The sequence below is a fragment of the Cygnus atratus genome, chromosome 3 (genome assembly GCF_013377495.2).
Source record: "Cygnus atratus isolate AKBS03 ecotype Queensland, Australia chromosome 3, CAtr_DNAZoo_HiC_assembly, whole genome shotgun sequence".
Classification (NCBI taxonomy): domain Eukaryota; kingdom Metazoa; phylum Chordata; class Aves; order Anseriformes; family Anatidae; genus Cygnus; species Cygnus atratus.
Genome location: NC_066364.1, coordinates 25606784 through 25623964, shown reverse-complemented (window position 1 = coordinate 25623964; position 17181 = coordinate 25606784). Strand labels below are relative to the sequence as shown.

Below are 17181 nucleotides of genomic sequence, written 5' to 3'. Positions count from 1 at the left end.
AGTTAACACCATGTCACAAAAGGATATTCCTGCATTGCCTTCCCTTCCTGCTACCACCCTTTTCTGTGATTTCTGCAAAGCATTAATAATGCTAGTGATTTAAAGCCAACGCGTTCTTTGTTGAGTTAACCTGAACCACATATTGTCTATTTCTATTCATATAGAAAAAAGCTCCAAACTAGGTGGCACTTTTAGTCCAAGACAGCAAGCACAGCGGAACATTAGTGAGGGAGAGGTAAAAAAAGGAGAGAAATCAGAAAGGTGGCATCTTAATGAAGAGCAAGTTTCTTCATACTCCCACCAGATAGTGAACTAGAGCTCAAAGCCTGTCTGACATTTAGAATCTGTCTCCAGATAGTTTTCATGAGAGGCTCTGGTCCCAGTGTCTCTTGATCAGTGTGAGAAGACCTGCACAGACAGGAGACCCTTTGCTCGTACTTCGAACAACAGCAGAGGAGTTGCTGCAACATCAAGGTAGCTTTAAAAGTGTAAAGCGGTTTTTCCACAGAAACTTGTGGATGCCTGTTAAACTCCAGATACTGTAGCAAACTGAAAACAGCTTTATGATGCTGAGAAAGCATGAAGAAGGTGCTGCACAAACTCCTCAGAGTACCAAAGGTAAACCACAGAAGACGGGTAAAATGATATCACTGCTAAAAATTAAATTGCTTTGACATGGTGAGATTCTTTTCACTTGCTTATAGTGTTTTGTTCAAGTTAATATGACCATTTGAGCAGATAAAGATCTAGAAGACTAATTCTGAGCCTTCTTACCACTGAAGATGCTTAACATGACTGCTCAGATCCTGGACAGGTCTTGCAAGCAAATCAAGAGTAGCAACAGTCACTGTAAGAGCGAGTAGAGTACACTGTAAGAGTGTAGGAGTGCAAAACAGCTCGGACTTGAATAAAATAAAACCTGCAAAGGACTGCCTGTGTTTTTGTAATATTGTTCACTTCAGAGCTAAGTCCTACTCTTTTGAAATCTTGAAGCTTATAGAATCAACATGCATTAAGTGTGTAGGAAGTGGCCTTGTAGATGGCTCAGAGCATTTTCCTCAGAAGTACTTGATTAGCTCACCAAACCTAGAAAGGTTACTTCTTCTCTCAGAGTGCTTAGCTCTTTTAAAATTGCTTTTGTTATATTTTACTATAAATTTCAAGTGATTAAGGTTTTTGTGTCTAAATTCATTGTATGACACTAGAGGCCACAGAGGAGCTTGATCTGCAGCAATATGATACAACATTTTAATAATAGGTCTTCCAGTAATGATCCAATGTAAATTGTGCCCGAGATTAGTTTAAGAAACATTATTTTAGTGGCAAGGACATCTCTTGAATATGAACTGTTCTTGAAGGAAAAACTATTACTCCTTTGCTGATGATACTAGAAGTCAAGTTCTTCATTTTCTAGAAGTGAGAGAATGAGGAAGGAATAGTCTTAAATACACTGAAAGTGTCACTGAAAATTCATTTACTGTAATTTCATGGCAGCTTTTTCTCCCATATATTTAACATGCCAACATTGATTCTTTTGCAGATAATTTTATGACCAATGATTAGAATTGGCAATTGGCCTTTGGATTAATTGAGACTAAAAGGGACAGAGAGTAGCTCACTTCTTCTTATAATGGTAGTGGTAATATCTATATTTTAATACATAAATAAGCCAAATGGTCCTCAAGCCTGTGAAGAACTGTAGCAATGCTGATGGGAGGGGATGCATTCCAGTAGGGTGCTTCTTCAGACAGAAGCAGCTAAGGGAGCATTAGGAATGAAAGGGCCCCTAGGTCTCTCATCAGCTCTAAGGAACTACTGGTAGACATCCTGTTGGCCAACACTGGGAGCTGTGTCTAGACTACAGAGATGACAGACAAACAACAGAATGTCTTTTCTGACACTCTCTGTTGGACACTAGAAATAGGTTTTGGGGAATGATAAGAAACCAGTCACATGCATGTTCCCAGGTTGGAAAGCAAGCAGCTCAGGAATGAAACTTGACTAGATTTGGTTGAGGGAAAATTATATTTTCTTCTTCTTCTTCTTTTTCGTTCAATTAAACTACTACAATGTACATCTTTAATTGTGGTTGTGGTAATGGGAATATACTGTTTCATCACAAGCTATTTTTATATTACTCTAAATACATCAACTTTATGGAATCTGCTAGTAAAACATTACTTTCCAGGAAGAGAAAATAATACATACATACAATTAATGTAATCTAGGATAAGAAACATTTGTCCTCTAACAGGATGAGAATTCTAGTGATTTTTTTTTTTTTTAATCTACCACGACCATGAGCTATCTGAGGCAATTCTGTGTGGAAGAGCACATCATATTTCTAAAAGGATTTGTGACCACAGTATGCAACATAAAGAGATTAATACTAACAATGTAGCCCCATTTTTCAAGCACTGTTGAATCAGCCATTATTAATATAACAATATAGTGGTGCGATGTAAGTAACAGGTGAGGGAACTTCCTGCTCTGTGAGACACCAAGGTTTTCAGTAGTCTTGGAGACAGTTTGTTATTTGTATAGAGGAGTCTTTGTGCAAGGTGAGATTGTAACAGTGTTATGATAGCTGCAGTGTGTTCAAGTCAGGAAGCCCTAACAACCCATAATAGAAAGAAAGATAATTTACAGAGAAGAATTTTTTATTTCTCTAGAAAGACTCTATATGCAACAATGAAAAGAATAGACACATAAAGCAGCATATAGTATAATGCTTTAGGGTAGAAGACTATGGCTATCCCAAAGTAGTTAAAATCAGCTTCTCAATATCACACTCATTTTGTCCACGTAGAATCCTAAAATAGCCATTTTCTCCCCAAGATTTTCCCCAGGAATTTGCAGCAATCTAAAGAAAAAGAAAGAGGAAAAATATATATTTTTCATTATTGTAAAGTGGTATTTAAGAATGCAAGGTGTAAAATGTAAAATTAATCTTTTGTGGTAGTTTTCTTTAAAGAAACAGTTTCTCTGATTCAGCGAAAATCAGAATGCATTTTTCCTGATTTTTAATTGTTTATCTTGATAAAAGTTTTAGTTCCAAAGTCAAGGTTAATAATAATGGACTATTATTTCTACTAGGCAGTTTGATATATTGAAGCAGATATCATTAAATAATCCAACCATTGCCTGAAGGAAATGGTCATTTAAACAACAGTGGTCAAAATTCCAATTACAAATAATATGTTAAAGAGAGAACCTAGATATGAAAAAGCTGACTTTTAATAAATTAAGTTTCATTCAGGTAGCTATTGACATTTTGAGAAATTTAGTTTCTAATGAAGTCAGTAGGAGCTTTGCCCTAGATGTCGGTAAAACCAACTACCATAAACCCTGCCATCAGCTAAGTAAACTCCAAATTACCTTCTCAACACAGGAATGAGCTATTAATCATAACCAAAGTGATAAAATCTGACTTACTGTAAATCATTGAAAGCCAATGTTTAATTTTTTACTCATAGCTGGAAGGCATTGTCAATGCTGTTTAAATAGCTTGTCTTTTCAAAATGGTTTAATGATTAATGCTGATATATATTATTGACTCTCATTTTCAGGAATCAAAATGAAGAAAGTCTTCATGGGAAACCTGAATAAGATTTGAGACAGAAAAGATGGTGTGGGAAAAACCACAGATGTAGGTGTAGGGAAATCAGATAAAACAGGCTTTGAAATTGAGACAAGTGATGCTATAGTTCAAGGGCCAGCAGGATAAAAGTTTGCCAGAAAAGCAACAGAATTATACAGGAGACTTACAGGTGAAGGGAAAAGTAGATACTGAGAGAGGGAATGAAAGAAAAGTTGTTTTTTGATAATCTATACTGTAGAAATTTTGTCTTCTCCCTCAAAACAGAGTGCTAAGGATTCACTTACCCAGAATTTCTGTTTCTGTCCATTTTTGTCAGGTAATGAACCCCACCTGTTACAAGAGATATCCAATTGAAACCTTTAATGCATTTGTTCACATTTTGTGACTTCAAACAATCAAACGCAAGGGTAATGCTTATGTTAGTTAGTCGTCCTAATACCAGGAACAGAAAACAGCATGACTAATAGATGTCTCCGTGTTTAAACAACAAACTCTGATGATGATGAAAATTGTCCTGCTAGCCACAAGCCAAATTGCCATCACGGACTAGAAAAACTTCTGAGTACAAGTGTATCTTTAGTTTCTCATTGCAACTACCTAATGTTTTCACTGACAGAATCCCTCCTCTGGAGAGCTTGCCAGCTGAACTAACTGAACTGTGTAGGAGTATTTAAATTAATGTGAACACAATTCTTCAGTTCAGCTGAAGATCCCTAGGAACATTTTTGTTAAAGATTTCATCCAACACCTTTATGAATATCACTTGTGAGCTGGGACTAAAAGTGTTCCCAGCTGCTCTCAGCAAAAATTGAATTGCTGACATCTTAATTTGATTTACTGCACAGCGAAGTGAATGACCTGTAAACCTGAGGTTTTCTTTGACATCTTTCAGGACATGCTAAGTGTTGTGGCTATATCCATGAAGCCATGCAGAATCTTGTCCCCTCCTCTGAGTAATAAACCTTTCATAATTGTGTAGTTGTAGCTGAATTGCTCAGTACGAGTTGTTAAACCTTGTTTTGTGTGTATATACACTGCAGCAGAAGGTCCAAGGCCATCAACTGGGTGTAGTCTGATGTAGTCTGGGTGATGCTGCACTGCATACCTTAGGTAGATGGGTATGTTTGTATGTCTACTGATTGCTTAAAGAGCCCTGTCTTGTTTTGCATTTATACAGTGAATACTTGTCTAGTTACTGTTCATGGACCACAATGCTGGGTACCTACCAAGGGGGACAGATAAAGAGAAAAGTAAAGATGTGAAAATATGTGAACGTTTATTGCAGTTTTGCTACAGTGTAAGTTAATCCTAGAACGTATAAAATTGACAGGATGTTTATCGCACCAGTATCCCACCAGTGCCATGTGATTTGGCTGTATTTGTGGTGCTCCATTCACTTTGAAAGGCAAGCAGGCAAAATACAATGAGAAATCCTATGGTGTGGATGGGGAAATATGGAGTTTCATGTCATCTTTGTAAAAAAACAGCTGCAGTGAAATAAATTATCCTAGATTAACTGTAAACTATGATCTGTGTAGAACACCTGCATTAATAGCCAAAGGGAAAAAAAAAAAAAAAGGCAAAAAAAGACATATTTAAAACCCCAGGTAACAAATCTTTCAGCATAATTTTGATATGAAGGCATGCTGAGCAGAATAAGCTCACAGTTTTTTGCTGTAGTACCATGGCTGCATCTAAACCGAGAAATTAAAGATCTTTCCAGCCTTTCAGATTACTAGGCATCTCACTGCAGGCTCTGGGACCACACTATTCCTCTTTTTAACAAAGACCATGTAGGAAACGAACAGAGTACTGCAATGTGTATCTATCTCTTCATCTAGCCACAAGTTCTGCCTGATGATGATTTCCTGTTTCAATCTCCTACAAATTCAGTTGGATAGTATGACTGCAGGTTAGAGGTAAAATCCCTTCCTGGCCCATTGTGCTGCTGCTTGTTTTCCAGACACTGTCAATCATGGGCTCAATACTGTCTGAGAAGAAGAAGTGCAGAACAATAGATAGAAATGTCCACTTTGGAAGTAAAAGCTTTGCGACTAGCATAGAGGTGAAGTTTAGATTACAGATGCAAGAGCATATTGTAGCTACTGCTCACTCAATGCAAGAAATCATAAAAATAATGTTGGTGATAATGAGCATTTAATCTAATTGTTGTCTTTTAAAAAAAGGCCTCATTGTGCATTTTGTTTGCACTACCATGTGAATGTTTAGGGATTATTAATAATCTTTGTCATTTCTTTGCCAAATGTATTTCAGATACAGTTAGTCATGATCATAAATTTAAAAATAGATATACATTATATACATAGGCTATCTCATTTCATAACAAGTTGAGATCTACTTCTTTTCTGGTGGCCATTTGTTAAAAAATTACATCAGCTGCAGTATGAAAATCCAATACTTACATCAGTGTTAAGGATAGATGAAAATTACATCAAATTTATGTTCTTGTATTCCTGCATTCAGTACTATACATTCTCTCTCCCATTTGTCTGAACAGGATGATGAGCAGTTCTTCAGACTCATATTTCTACCATTAAACTGTTTTCTAATGCTTGTTATTTTCTAAAAAAAAAATCTCAACTTTTAGTTTCGTTTGTTGATAGGAGTATATTGATTCTCAGAAATGTTTCTAAATGGAAGAAAACTTGGAGAACAAAATGGAAGAGAATCCTTTTCTTTTTAACTTTGACTATAGTATAGCCATGAATTTAATTTCCCAGGTTTTGTTCCATTCTAGTCATATACAAACAGAAAGACTTGATATATGCATTTTATCTTACAGTTTAGAAAGAAGAGCTGCTTACTCAGTAATCCATCCCCAAGGTCATTAATTCAAATATTCTAAGCTAAAATACGTTACATTAAAGTATACAAGAGCGCAGTCAGCAGGTCAAGAAAACTATTCTCCTTTATTCATGACCTGCCATTCTGTACTTGGAGCACTGTGTTGGGCTCCCCCATATAGAAAATACAGGCTGGAACAAAACCAGAAGGAATCCACTGACATGCTTGGGTCTGTAGCTCATGACGTACAAGGGAGCTGGTCAGTAGGGGTGGTTCAGTGGAGATCTATTATAATCGTAGAATTGCTAGATTGATTAGAATTGATAATTAGAATCATTAGCTGTCTCTCTCTCTCTCTTTTTTTTTTTTTTTTAAATAAAAGGATGGTATAGTGAAGACAACCAGACTCTCCTGAGGTATACGCACAGCCAATAGACAGAAGATGACAGTCACAGTTTTCAGCAAGGGAAGTTGCAACTGGACATAAAGAAGAAAAAGTATTTTACAACATGAATGTTGTAAATGTGTGATTCTAAGTGAGAGGTTGTGCAATATCTGTCCTCAGATATACCCAAAAAGCAACCTTAGAAGCCCCAGGAACCTGAACTTAGTTTGAAGCTGTCTCTCTCAGCTGGGGGATTGAACTAGATGACCTTCAGAAATCCTTTCTGGCATAAACTACTTAATGATCTAAGCAACTTGATCTATGCTGCCCCTACTAATCTGCGGTTCCATGAATTATTAACTTATTTTGTATTCAACATATAGATTTTGTGTAACATTTGTATAACTAAGTAATAGATTATAGATTCTGATGAGGCAAGGGATTTTGCCAGTTTTTTAATGGCTGTAGTCTAAAGAGCAGATAATAAAGTTGGTTTATTGTTTACTGGTCAAAGCCAGTCTTGAGGTTATTGGGTGAATCAGGAGCAGGATTTTAGCAGGAAAGGTGGAACAGATTGACATTTCCATAGATGCTGACCTTTACTGGCAGCAAATGTGGCATGAATTGCCAGGCCCATTTGCCAAAGCCTTTCCTAAAACTTGGCATGGTTGGTTCAGGCTTGTTCTATAGGCTGGCTGAGATTCATTTGTTCTTGTTTCTCCCAGGCTATAGTGCTTCTCTCTGTCTGAAAAGCAATCAGCTGTAATGAAAACAGCTGTTGTTTTGTGAAACAAAAAGATATATATTGTTTGATGATACAGTGGTTTTGGCCCCCTGTCAGTTCGATTTGACATCCTGCCTCTGGGAATGAATGTCAGCTCCAGCTAAGAGCATTTCTGGAGACTTCTTGGCTTGTTCATCCTAATACAGCTTCTAAAGCAATATTCCCAAAAGAATATTGGAAGCAATTCCAAAAAACTCCTAAGTGAAAAGTGTTTCTGCAGTAGTGCCTTTAGAAAAGGAGAAAGTACTTTCTAAAATAGATTTCTCAATTTTCCAAACGAGACTTCTCAGGAGAAATATTTCATTTAATCTTTGCAATTTTTTTTTCCCTTTTCTTGCCTATAAAGTTGTACTTCAGTAGCTTTCATGATTTCAGTCTTACTGATGAAATGAATTAATTCCACATTGTATCCCTTGGTTGTACCTATAACACGTTACAGTACCCAGGCACAGCTTCCACTTAAAGCTTAATTTAAGTTCAGATTCCTCAGGGAAAAAAAATCCCTAAATATCCTTTCTGCTGCTAAGTCAGGCATCTGAGGGTGAATTTTCTGAGTCAAAAAGAAATATATTATAGAAATGAATAATAATAAAGTCAGCTTGAATTTTAGCTGCTGTTTTACTTGCTGTTGTAAGTACTGCTACCTGAAGTACGAAGACTGACTGAGACAAATTTGTTAAAATGATCAGAAAATATTCAGTAACCTAAAAAAAAAAAAAAGTCAGGGGAAATGTGAACATTCTAAAACTCTTAGCCATCCACTAGGTTTAATAGGAACTGGATAGTGTTTTATTTCAAACATTCAGAAATCAGTCTTGTTTCAATGGTGTTTACATCATGTTTTCATAATAAGATAGGAGTCTGTGTAAATATCTTTTACTGAATCTGGGTCATCTTTGAGATTTGACTTCTTTATCTCTTTTACATTTTAAAACAGACATTAGTTGCAAAGATCTATCTACTAATAAACTAGAAAGTCCTCATGGAAGATATACTACGTGTAAAAAATGACCTGTTATGTTATTGATAGCAGCAATGAAAAATGATAGCATTCCCAATCATTTTCACTGGAGAGTACTAGCTCAGACAAAACATTCAGTGGTCCCGCAAAATCTTTGAAATCAAAATGTAAAATAAAATAAAATAAAGAGCATCTAGAAGTATTATTGTGTAATAACAATTACATAATAATAATACATAGTAATAATTACATAATTATTAAGTAAATAATAATTACTTATTATACATGTAATCTTACTTACTATTATTAAGTAAAATTATGCTAAGTATTATGCTGATGGAGACAAGTAAACCACTGGGGTCTAAAAGTGAAGCTTCCCACAGTAGCAAACATTGGGATCCAATCACTTGACTAAGTGCAGGTGTCTAGGGCCAGGTGTTGAGATGCCTTAGGGTGCCTGAAATATCTACATGTTTCTGTCAGACATGACACAGGACCTATGAGAGAACCATGTCTTTTTGGAGACACAGCCAGGTGGGAACTTCCCACTTCTGGTAGCACTAACTACCTGGGGGAAAGGGAACAGATGGATTCACAAGCAGATGTCACTGATTTACTCTCCAGACTCCATTGCTTATGTTGTCTAGATCGCCACCTCTGAGATGAAAATTTGGATATGTAGCACATCACACTTACCTGCTCAACCATACAAGTAGGCAACTGAATCTTAAACTGAGTCCTGACATAAGTGCCTAGTGAAGTGTGAGTAGAGTGAAGGAGAAGACTGGAAATTATTTGGAAATATGTGCTGAATAAAGCATTGGAATGGGAATCAGCAAGGCTACTAATGTGCTGTGATATTTTAATAAAAATAGTAATAATTTAAAATCTTCATATGAATTAAATATCATCTAAAAGAACAACAACAACAACAAACAAAAACAGCAGTTATGAGAAAAAAAATATTGCCTACACAAGACTGTTGGGGTGTAGGTATAGAAGACTGCAAACACAACAAATTAAATATGAAATTGTAAAGAATTATAAATCATGTACTAAAGAAATGAAAGGGAAGTAGAGTGCTATTTTACATGAATTGTAAACAACTACAGACAATAATAGTCATTCTCAGTCTCGTGCAAAATTAATTTTTTAAACTCTACAGTCAGATTTCACCCTGGAATTCCAAAAGTCATCAAAGCTGATTTGCTTTTTAAATAAAGATCTTCATCCACTTGTTGGAGAAATTGACTATATCAGCTTCCAAATATACACAGCTGTAGTGCATAATTTCAGAATAAATTATGAGAATTAAGACACTACACACTGAAGGACTTGGGTTCTGTAGCTCTTAAATCATTAGGGATAAAATCAAAGAATTTAGAGAGGGGGTGAAGTTATCATAATAAACAACAAGGCATAAAATATTTTATCAGTTTCTCACAACACAGCACAAAATCATAGATGATACAGTTTGGTTGAACAAAATTACACCAGGAATTTATTGTGCTAAAAAGGTTGTTAAACTAATTTGGACTGCATTTTATGTTCCTTTATAGCTCAGAACAAGAGCTGGTTGAGGGATCAACAACAGATTGGGAGGGAAAATTACACTATTTAATTTTTACTGTATAACATCTGTGCATTGCAGTCTTAATCATGGAAGAGAATCCCTTTGTGATGGACATTGTATTTGAAAATGATTCAGTACAAGAGTAAATCCTGTTGTTATTATCTGCTTTCAGAAAGTAATCTTTATAGAAAGAAAAAGACAGTAATCTATTCATGAGTCTGAGGGATATTGATATTTGACTAGAAGTTAAAATCAGTTGGAATTAATGATTGTCATTACTTTATAAAAAAATTGACATTTGTCAGAGTTGTTAGTTGATATAATTTGTCTAATACAGTCAGTATTACATCTCCTTCTACAGTTCTTTTTTCTGACAGCTTATTCCTGAGATCCTGTAGATCTGCCAATATATTCACTACCAATTTTTCCTAAAGTACACCTATCCAAACTACATGTTCCTTGCTAATGACATTCTGACCTAGCTGAATAATCAGAGATTTCCAATATCTCCAGGGAAGCCAAGGCCTTGGAAGCTGGAGGGAAAATGCTAATGATGTGTTAGTGAGCAGCAAATTAGACATGGAATCTGCTTTAGGTATGTTAATAACATTAGAAAGAAAATGTAAGAAACTGGGATTAAATGTAAGCAAGATCACGCATGTTTTCAGTGAAGAACTGTACAGTGTATGACTGGAGCACTACACTAAATCTGAGAAGACACAACTGGAAATAATTAAGAGTAAATGTAACAGGTATCTCCCACTACTCTGCACTAGTTCAGCCTCAACTTGAGTACTGCATGCAGTTTTGGGCATCACAGTATAAGGACTTAAAATTATTAGAGTGTCCAAAGGAGGGCAACAAAAATGGTGAAGGGTCTAGAGCGGAGGATGTATGAGGAGCAGCTGAGGTCCCTTGGTTTGTTCAGCCCAGAGCAGAGCAGGCTGAGGGGAGGCCTCATGGCGGCCTGCAGCTCCCTCACGAGGGGAGCAGAGGGGCAGGCGCTGAGCTCTGCTCTCTGGGGACAGTGACAGGACCCGAGGGAACGGCATGGAGCTGGGACAGGGGAGGGTCAGGCTGGGTGTTAGGGAAAGGTTCTGCACCCAGAGGGTGGCTGGGCACTGGAACTGCTCCCCAGGAAAGTGGGCAGGGCACTGAGACTGTCAGAGTTCAAGGAGTGTTTGGACAATGGTCTCAGGCACATGGTCAGATTTTTGGGCATTCCTTTGTGTGAAGACAGGAGTTGGACTCGATGATGCTTGTGGGTCCCTTCTAACTCAAAATATTATATGTTTCTATGATTCTGTTTGTATAAGGAACTGAGAAAAAAAATATATATACAATAATTAACAACCTAGATATGTGTAGGGCTCAAAGTCCAAGGAGAAAGAGAGAATTCAATGTCATATATTAGTCTGTAGATAGAAGAGTGGGAAGAAATCAAGGAAAGAAAACATCAAGGAAAAATCTCCTGATACTGAAGTAATTTAAATCCCAGGGGAATTGTTCCCAAGGGGAAATGACAGAGACTTTTAAAAGTGACTTGACAGATTCTTGGACAACATCCTACAGAGAACAATATTACATTTTCTGGAAAATGACCAAAATAATCTAAAAGCACTTTTTGTCTCTTGCTCTTGTGATTATTCCATCTTGATATTTACTTTAAATGAATGACATTTCAAATGTAAACAAATGCTGGACCTCATTACTCACAGAGACAAGGAATCTATTAGGCTTATTTGTAACAAAGCTTTAGACCACTGATGTCCCAACCTTTGGTATTTTTTTGGAAAAGCTTTCAACATTACCCTCTACAGAATTTCCATTTTTATTAAGAACAAGAAACAATTTTAAGGAATCATTAAGGAGAAGGTCTGCTTATTAGTTATAGAAAATTACATAAAAATGGAGTTTTATTTTCTGTGGCAAATCTATTCTGTTAAAAATGTAGTACTTAGTTTTGCCAAAGAAAACATTCATGATCTTCAACTGAAAATAACCTCAAATAAAAAGAAATAATTTCACCAACCTGTATTCAGTCCCCTTTGGGAGAAAAAAAATAAGCAAAATACTTCTCAAGGGAAATCAATTCCAACTTGCTTTGAAAACACAATTCTTGCACTCCTTTAGATAAAAGCACAAGCACGTGCATTCTTCCATAAAAGGATTTTCATAATTTTTTTGTCTAATTCTGAGGTTGTCTTTTTCAGTAGTAATTTTCCCTTGATATTAATACAGTAGAAGTAGGCGCTGAATGCACAACGTGTGACGTTAAAAAACAAAAACAAAAACAAAACCACAAAACTAGAATATGGAGAGTTTTTCAAAGCACGGTTTTGTTTGAACATTCTTTAGTTTCTTTTTTAAGAGTCTGCATTAGTACAATGTAGATGGACCTCATGAGGCACAGGAGGAATAAAACAAGTTTCAGGGAAAATGAAGCAGCTCATAGTTAAATATCATTGAATACAGTACAAAACTAGAAGTATAACCTAAAAAACAAGAAGAGCTATCAGCATTTGCTTTAAAATGGAGGTGTAGTCAGTTTTGCAGGAGAACAGAGACTAGATCCTAATGTGCTTACATTCGGCTTGGCAAGTAAAATGCTGTTAACAGCAAATAGAGTGAAGAGATCTGGAGTGCATTCTGAAACATACACTAACTGACTCCTTAAGAGTGAAGATGTCAACTAAAAAGAAATAAGGCCATAAGAGTGAAGGAAAATGAGAAAAATGTGAGCTAAAATCTCCAGCTCAAGATTCATGCAGTGGATTTGGAGGTCAATGTTTTGCATTAACCTAGGAGTTAAACTGTTTACTGAACACAGATGCTCTAGGAATCAGCATTCTGCATCATCTTTATAATTTCTCCCATCCAACAACTTATATCTAGAACAGATTCTTCTTACATACTTTCCATCCCCATCTTACGATCAAAAATACACAAACAGTAAAATGCTATTTTATATCACTCTGTAATTCTTTTTCTATCAGCTTTAATTCACAGTTGCAGTTTCCAAGTTAGGTTGAATTCTGGATTCACTGAAGTCAATGACAAAACTCCCAGTTTGTAGGAATAACATTAAGATTTATCTCTGTTGCTCTTTGTTTGTTTCACTTTTTTGCCATGGCTTCTCCCTGGCTTTCTTAAGAGTGTGTGCACATTGAAGATCATGTCACATTTCTTTGAATAAGATGAAGCACAGATATAAGTCTTTAAAAACAGCATGCTCAAAAGAATTATGAAGGAAACATTGCATGTATGTTTTTAAAGTTACATACAAAATATAAGACTCATATTGTTACTTTTTCTTAATTCTCTTTTTTTTTTTTAATTCAAATATTGTCATTTCTACATTCACAGAGATCTTCAGGTCAAATGGTAAACTATAAAACCTTTTATAACTTCCAATACAATATAAATCACATGATTTATATGGTTATATGTTTAATGAGATATTTCTGACTCTTTCCATCCCCCCAAAGTAGCTGGTGATCAAATATGACTTGGTGTAGTCCAAATTCATCCCATTCAATTTATGTTAACTGAGACTTTGAATTAGGAAAAGAACCACTCTGCAATCAAGAGAGAAGAATAACTCCTGAAGGCACATCTCTCCTAAGTGCTGACCCCAGCCAATGTTAATAAAATGGACTCATTTGTCCACCTAATACTGTGTTTTCTATGTAGGCAATGTTATTTTAGTGTCACCACACTGGCCAAAAGAAAAAAAAAAAAGAAAGAAATTTCTTTGCAAAATGACTGTCTTCCCACAGACTACACATACTGAGGAAGACGATACAAAGATTACTCAAGTCCTCTCATCTTGACCTGGTTTATTTTGATAGAAAAGTTCTGCTTTCATATGAGGGTCACAGTACCTTCTTCTACAGATAAAAAGAGAGCAGGCCACAAGCACTGACACTTTTCATCTCACTTCTTCCCTGGACCTGGTCGTATAACTGTCATGATAATAACAGGCCAAAAAAAACAAAAAACAAAAAAAACCAAACCATAACTATGGTAGGGCATGTCCTATTCTTGAATACCTGCAGGTACACAAAAACACAGTACCTTCTTAAAGACTAGGATTTTAATCTACTAAATTAGAGAACAATTTTGTTCTTAATCTTTGATTTTTAAGGTCAGAGTCACTGACTAGTGTTCTCTGCCAGACAAAATTTTTCAGAAAACGGCTACTGGAATTTGAACCTATGGTTTTGCCTGGACATTTTAGCATGAGAGATGAGTGAAATCATCAGTGAGTCAGTAGTTAAATCATTCCCACAAATCTGTCATAAAAAATTGTATAGGAAACAGTCTCATGAATTTAACAGCAAGAATTGCCAAACATTGGGTATTTTTTCCCTGTGATCTTGTAATGTATTTATCTTTGCTGTAAAATATTTTTGTGTTGCTGTTCAGTTTTTTAAACTGTAGTATCTGATATTGATTGTCTGAAATAAAGAGAAAGAAATTAAAGAAAATGAACTTATTTCTCATGAAAGAAAAACGGAATTCATCCCAAAGTTTCTTTAGCTGGGAAGAAAATAATTTGGGTTATGACTTTTGGTGGTTTAAGATGATGCCTCTTTGTTATTAAGAGTCTGAGGTGGAGTAAGGACGAATGAATAGGAAAATTAAGAGTAAAACAATATCTGTAAAGCCAAAAATTGAAGCGTCAATAACAGTAGTCTTGGGCATCTTTTTTAAGCCTTTGGACTTCACACAGATGAGTCATTTAATTGTATATTAAATGTTAAAGTGCTGTTGTTCTGTGTGACTAGCCCCTCAATGCTAAAACAGGTTTTTGCCTCACGTGTCAATTTTATCTCCATTAGTGTGCCTCTTTGTGTAAAGAAGCAATGAATTCCGCCCATGCTTTTTCAGGGCATAGTTGTTCCAATGCCATTTAGTCTGGTGCATTATTGAATTTAAAGCTTACAGTGAATCACTGATAAAAATAGAAGGGAAATTTGTTTCCTATTAATGTACATCTCTTGGTGTCCTCTTATGAAAGTCCTTTGTCATTCTGAGCATCTTCTACATATCTGAAAATCTATCTTGTTCATGAATCAATATCTAAGGCTTTTAATACAATTATTCTTGCTCCAATCTTTAAGGTGACAGTTCATAGATTTGATTGTAGCCAAAGACTTGGCCTTTTTTAAGGCCTTTCTGAACTTTTCAGTGTCAGGGGAGCAGCAGATGCAGTTCTTTGTGTGGACAGATCAGATATTATAGCCTGGCACTGATGCTGAACTGATACAGAGGAATAAGGCTGAGGGAGAATTTGTCTGAGCAGGTTTCAAAAATTAGTGATAGATTCTTTACTATGTTATGCCTATCTTTTTTAAAAAAGATATATTTGATCTAGAGGCGTAGCTACTTAAACCAACGTACTTCCTCTATAGTTATAGACTTTGACATCTTTATGCCATATCCAAACCTGCCTCACTCTCACTCTTTTTTATCCCTATAAACATTCCTTTTCTCTTCTGTCATCTTTTCCTGAGTGGAATTAAGAAAGCCAGAGGAGTAGAAAACTAGGAAAAAAAAAAGTGGAAGAAAAGGTGGACTAGTTTTATAAAGAATCTGCTATAGAATAGACTTGACATGTTTGTTTGGCAACTCAAACTTAAAAGTCTAGATCTGGTAGGTAAATCAGCAACCAAGTTCCTCTTTGATAGGAATTTAGTCTGTTTTTATGATACTTGGGATAAAGAGTACAGTTTCACATCATTTTTCAGTCATTAGTATTCTTAAAATGAGTGCAGCTGAAAATGTGAAAATTGCTAAATTCAACCAATTTGTCTTCCTTTTTCCCTTTTTTTCTTCGTAAGTTTTTTGTGCTTCTTTAGCTTGTTCTCATTATGGTGTGATTTGAGTTGTAAATATATGTGTATATACACAAATCCTTGTGTGTGTGTACATATATACAAACATATATATGCAAGACATCTTGAAGATACTATCTTACTATAAATATAATGCACCAGTCAGTTTGTTGTTTAAGCTACTTTATAATGCCTTTACAAGTGGGATTCATCTAGTCTAGCCTAGACATTTTAATGTTAGCTCTGCAAGTCTGACATTATCCTCAGGGGTTCTTTTATAGTCAACAAAAAGAAATAGGATCCAACAAAGCAATTCGATTCACTTAAAGACAGATAGGTAGGAAAGAGCAGATCAACAGCCATGGATGATAAAGAGAACCATGACTGCCTAGCAGAGATATGACATCTAAATTTTACACATCAAAACTTAGCTCTTATGAATCCCAGTCTCCATTATTCACTTTTTCTGCTTACCTCCCTGCCTCTGCAGACAAGGCACAGAAACTGTTTGAGAGATCCTACTCTCTCAAAATGTCAGCAGGCCAGTCCTGCCTCCTGACTGCTGAAAGCCCTGTTTTACTGTCCACAGAGACCATGTTCTAACCCAAACCGTCTGCTACCTTCAACTGCCTCCACCTGGCTGCTCCATGTTTTGCTTTCATGCTTCCATGCAGTTGTTTTCCCATTCTTTCCTTGAGCCTGAGGTTACACACTGCCTCACTGGAGAAAGATTCATCGTTCTATCAGAGCTGTTTTTATGAAATAGAAGCCTTAAAATGATAGAAAATAGCTAACAATTTTAAATTGCACAACAATGGAATTCAGTCAATTAATTCACAATTCTTATGATTCAGTGATCAGCTAGACAGTTTATATGTGCAAATCTGTTTTTGTTAAAAATAGCTCTGGAAAGCTTCACTAAAATTTCTTTCCATTTTATAACACTCCTTTACCTTATATGTAGTTGAATGCATGAGCAGCTTATGGCATTTTCAAAAATGTTTCTTAGATTTTGCAAATATCAGTTCAATATGGTCAGTCATTATTATAGCTGCCTTTTACAAATATTGACTCTCTTGTACAGGAGTCATAAATGAAAAATCAGATTACAATAAATATCAGCCTGCACAAAGCTGCATTTTTTTTTTACCATACATCATCATGTCTACCCCTTTTTCTCTCTCTAGAAACCATTTCTGTGAATCAGAATGAAAACCATCATCAATATTTTT

General features: G+C 35.8%; 1 protein-coding gene across 1 annotated transcript in view; it reads right to left on the bottom strand.

Moving 5' to 3' along the window:
* Positions 1 to 2648: 2648 nt before the first annotated feature.
* Positions 2649 to 17181, bottom strand: part of TINAG (tubulointerstitial nephritis antigen) — a 44547-nt gene continuing 30014 nt past the window's right edge. The window contains exons 10-11 of the mRNA XM_035543023.2: positions 3886 to 3931; positions 2649 to 2863 (exon numbers count right to left, since the gene is read on the bottom strand). Of these exons, the coding sequence (XP_035398916.1) occupies positions 2753 to 2863; positions 3886 to 3931 (157 nt within the window). The 3' untranslated portion in view covers positions 2649 to 2752. The remainder of the gene's footprint in view (positions 2864 to 3885; positions 3932 to 17181) is intronic.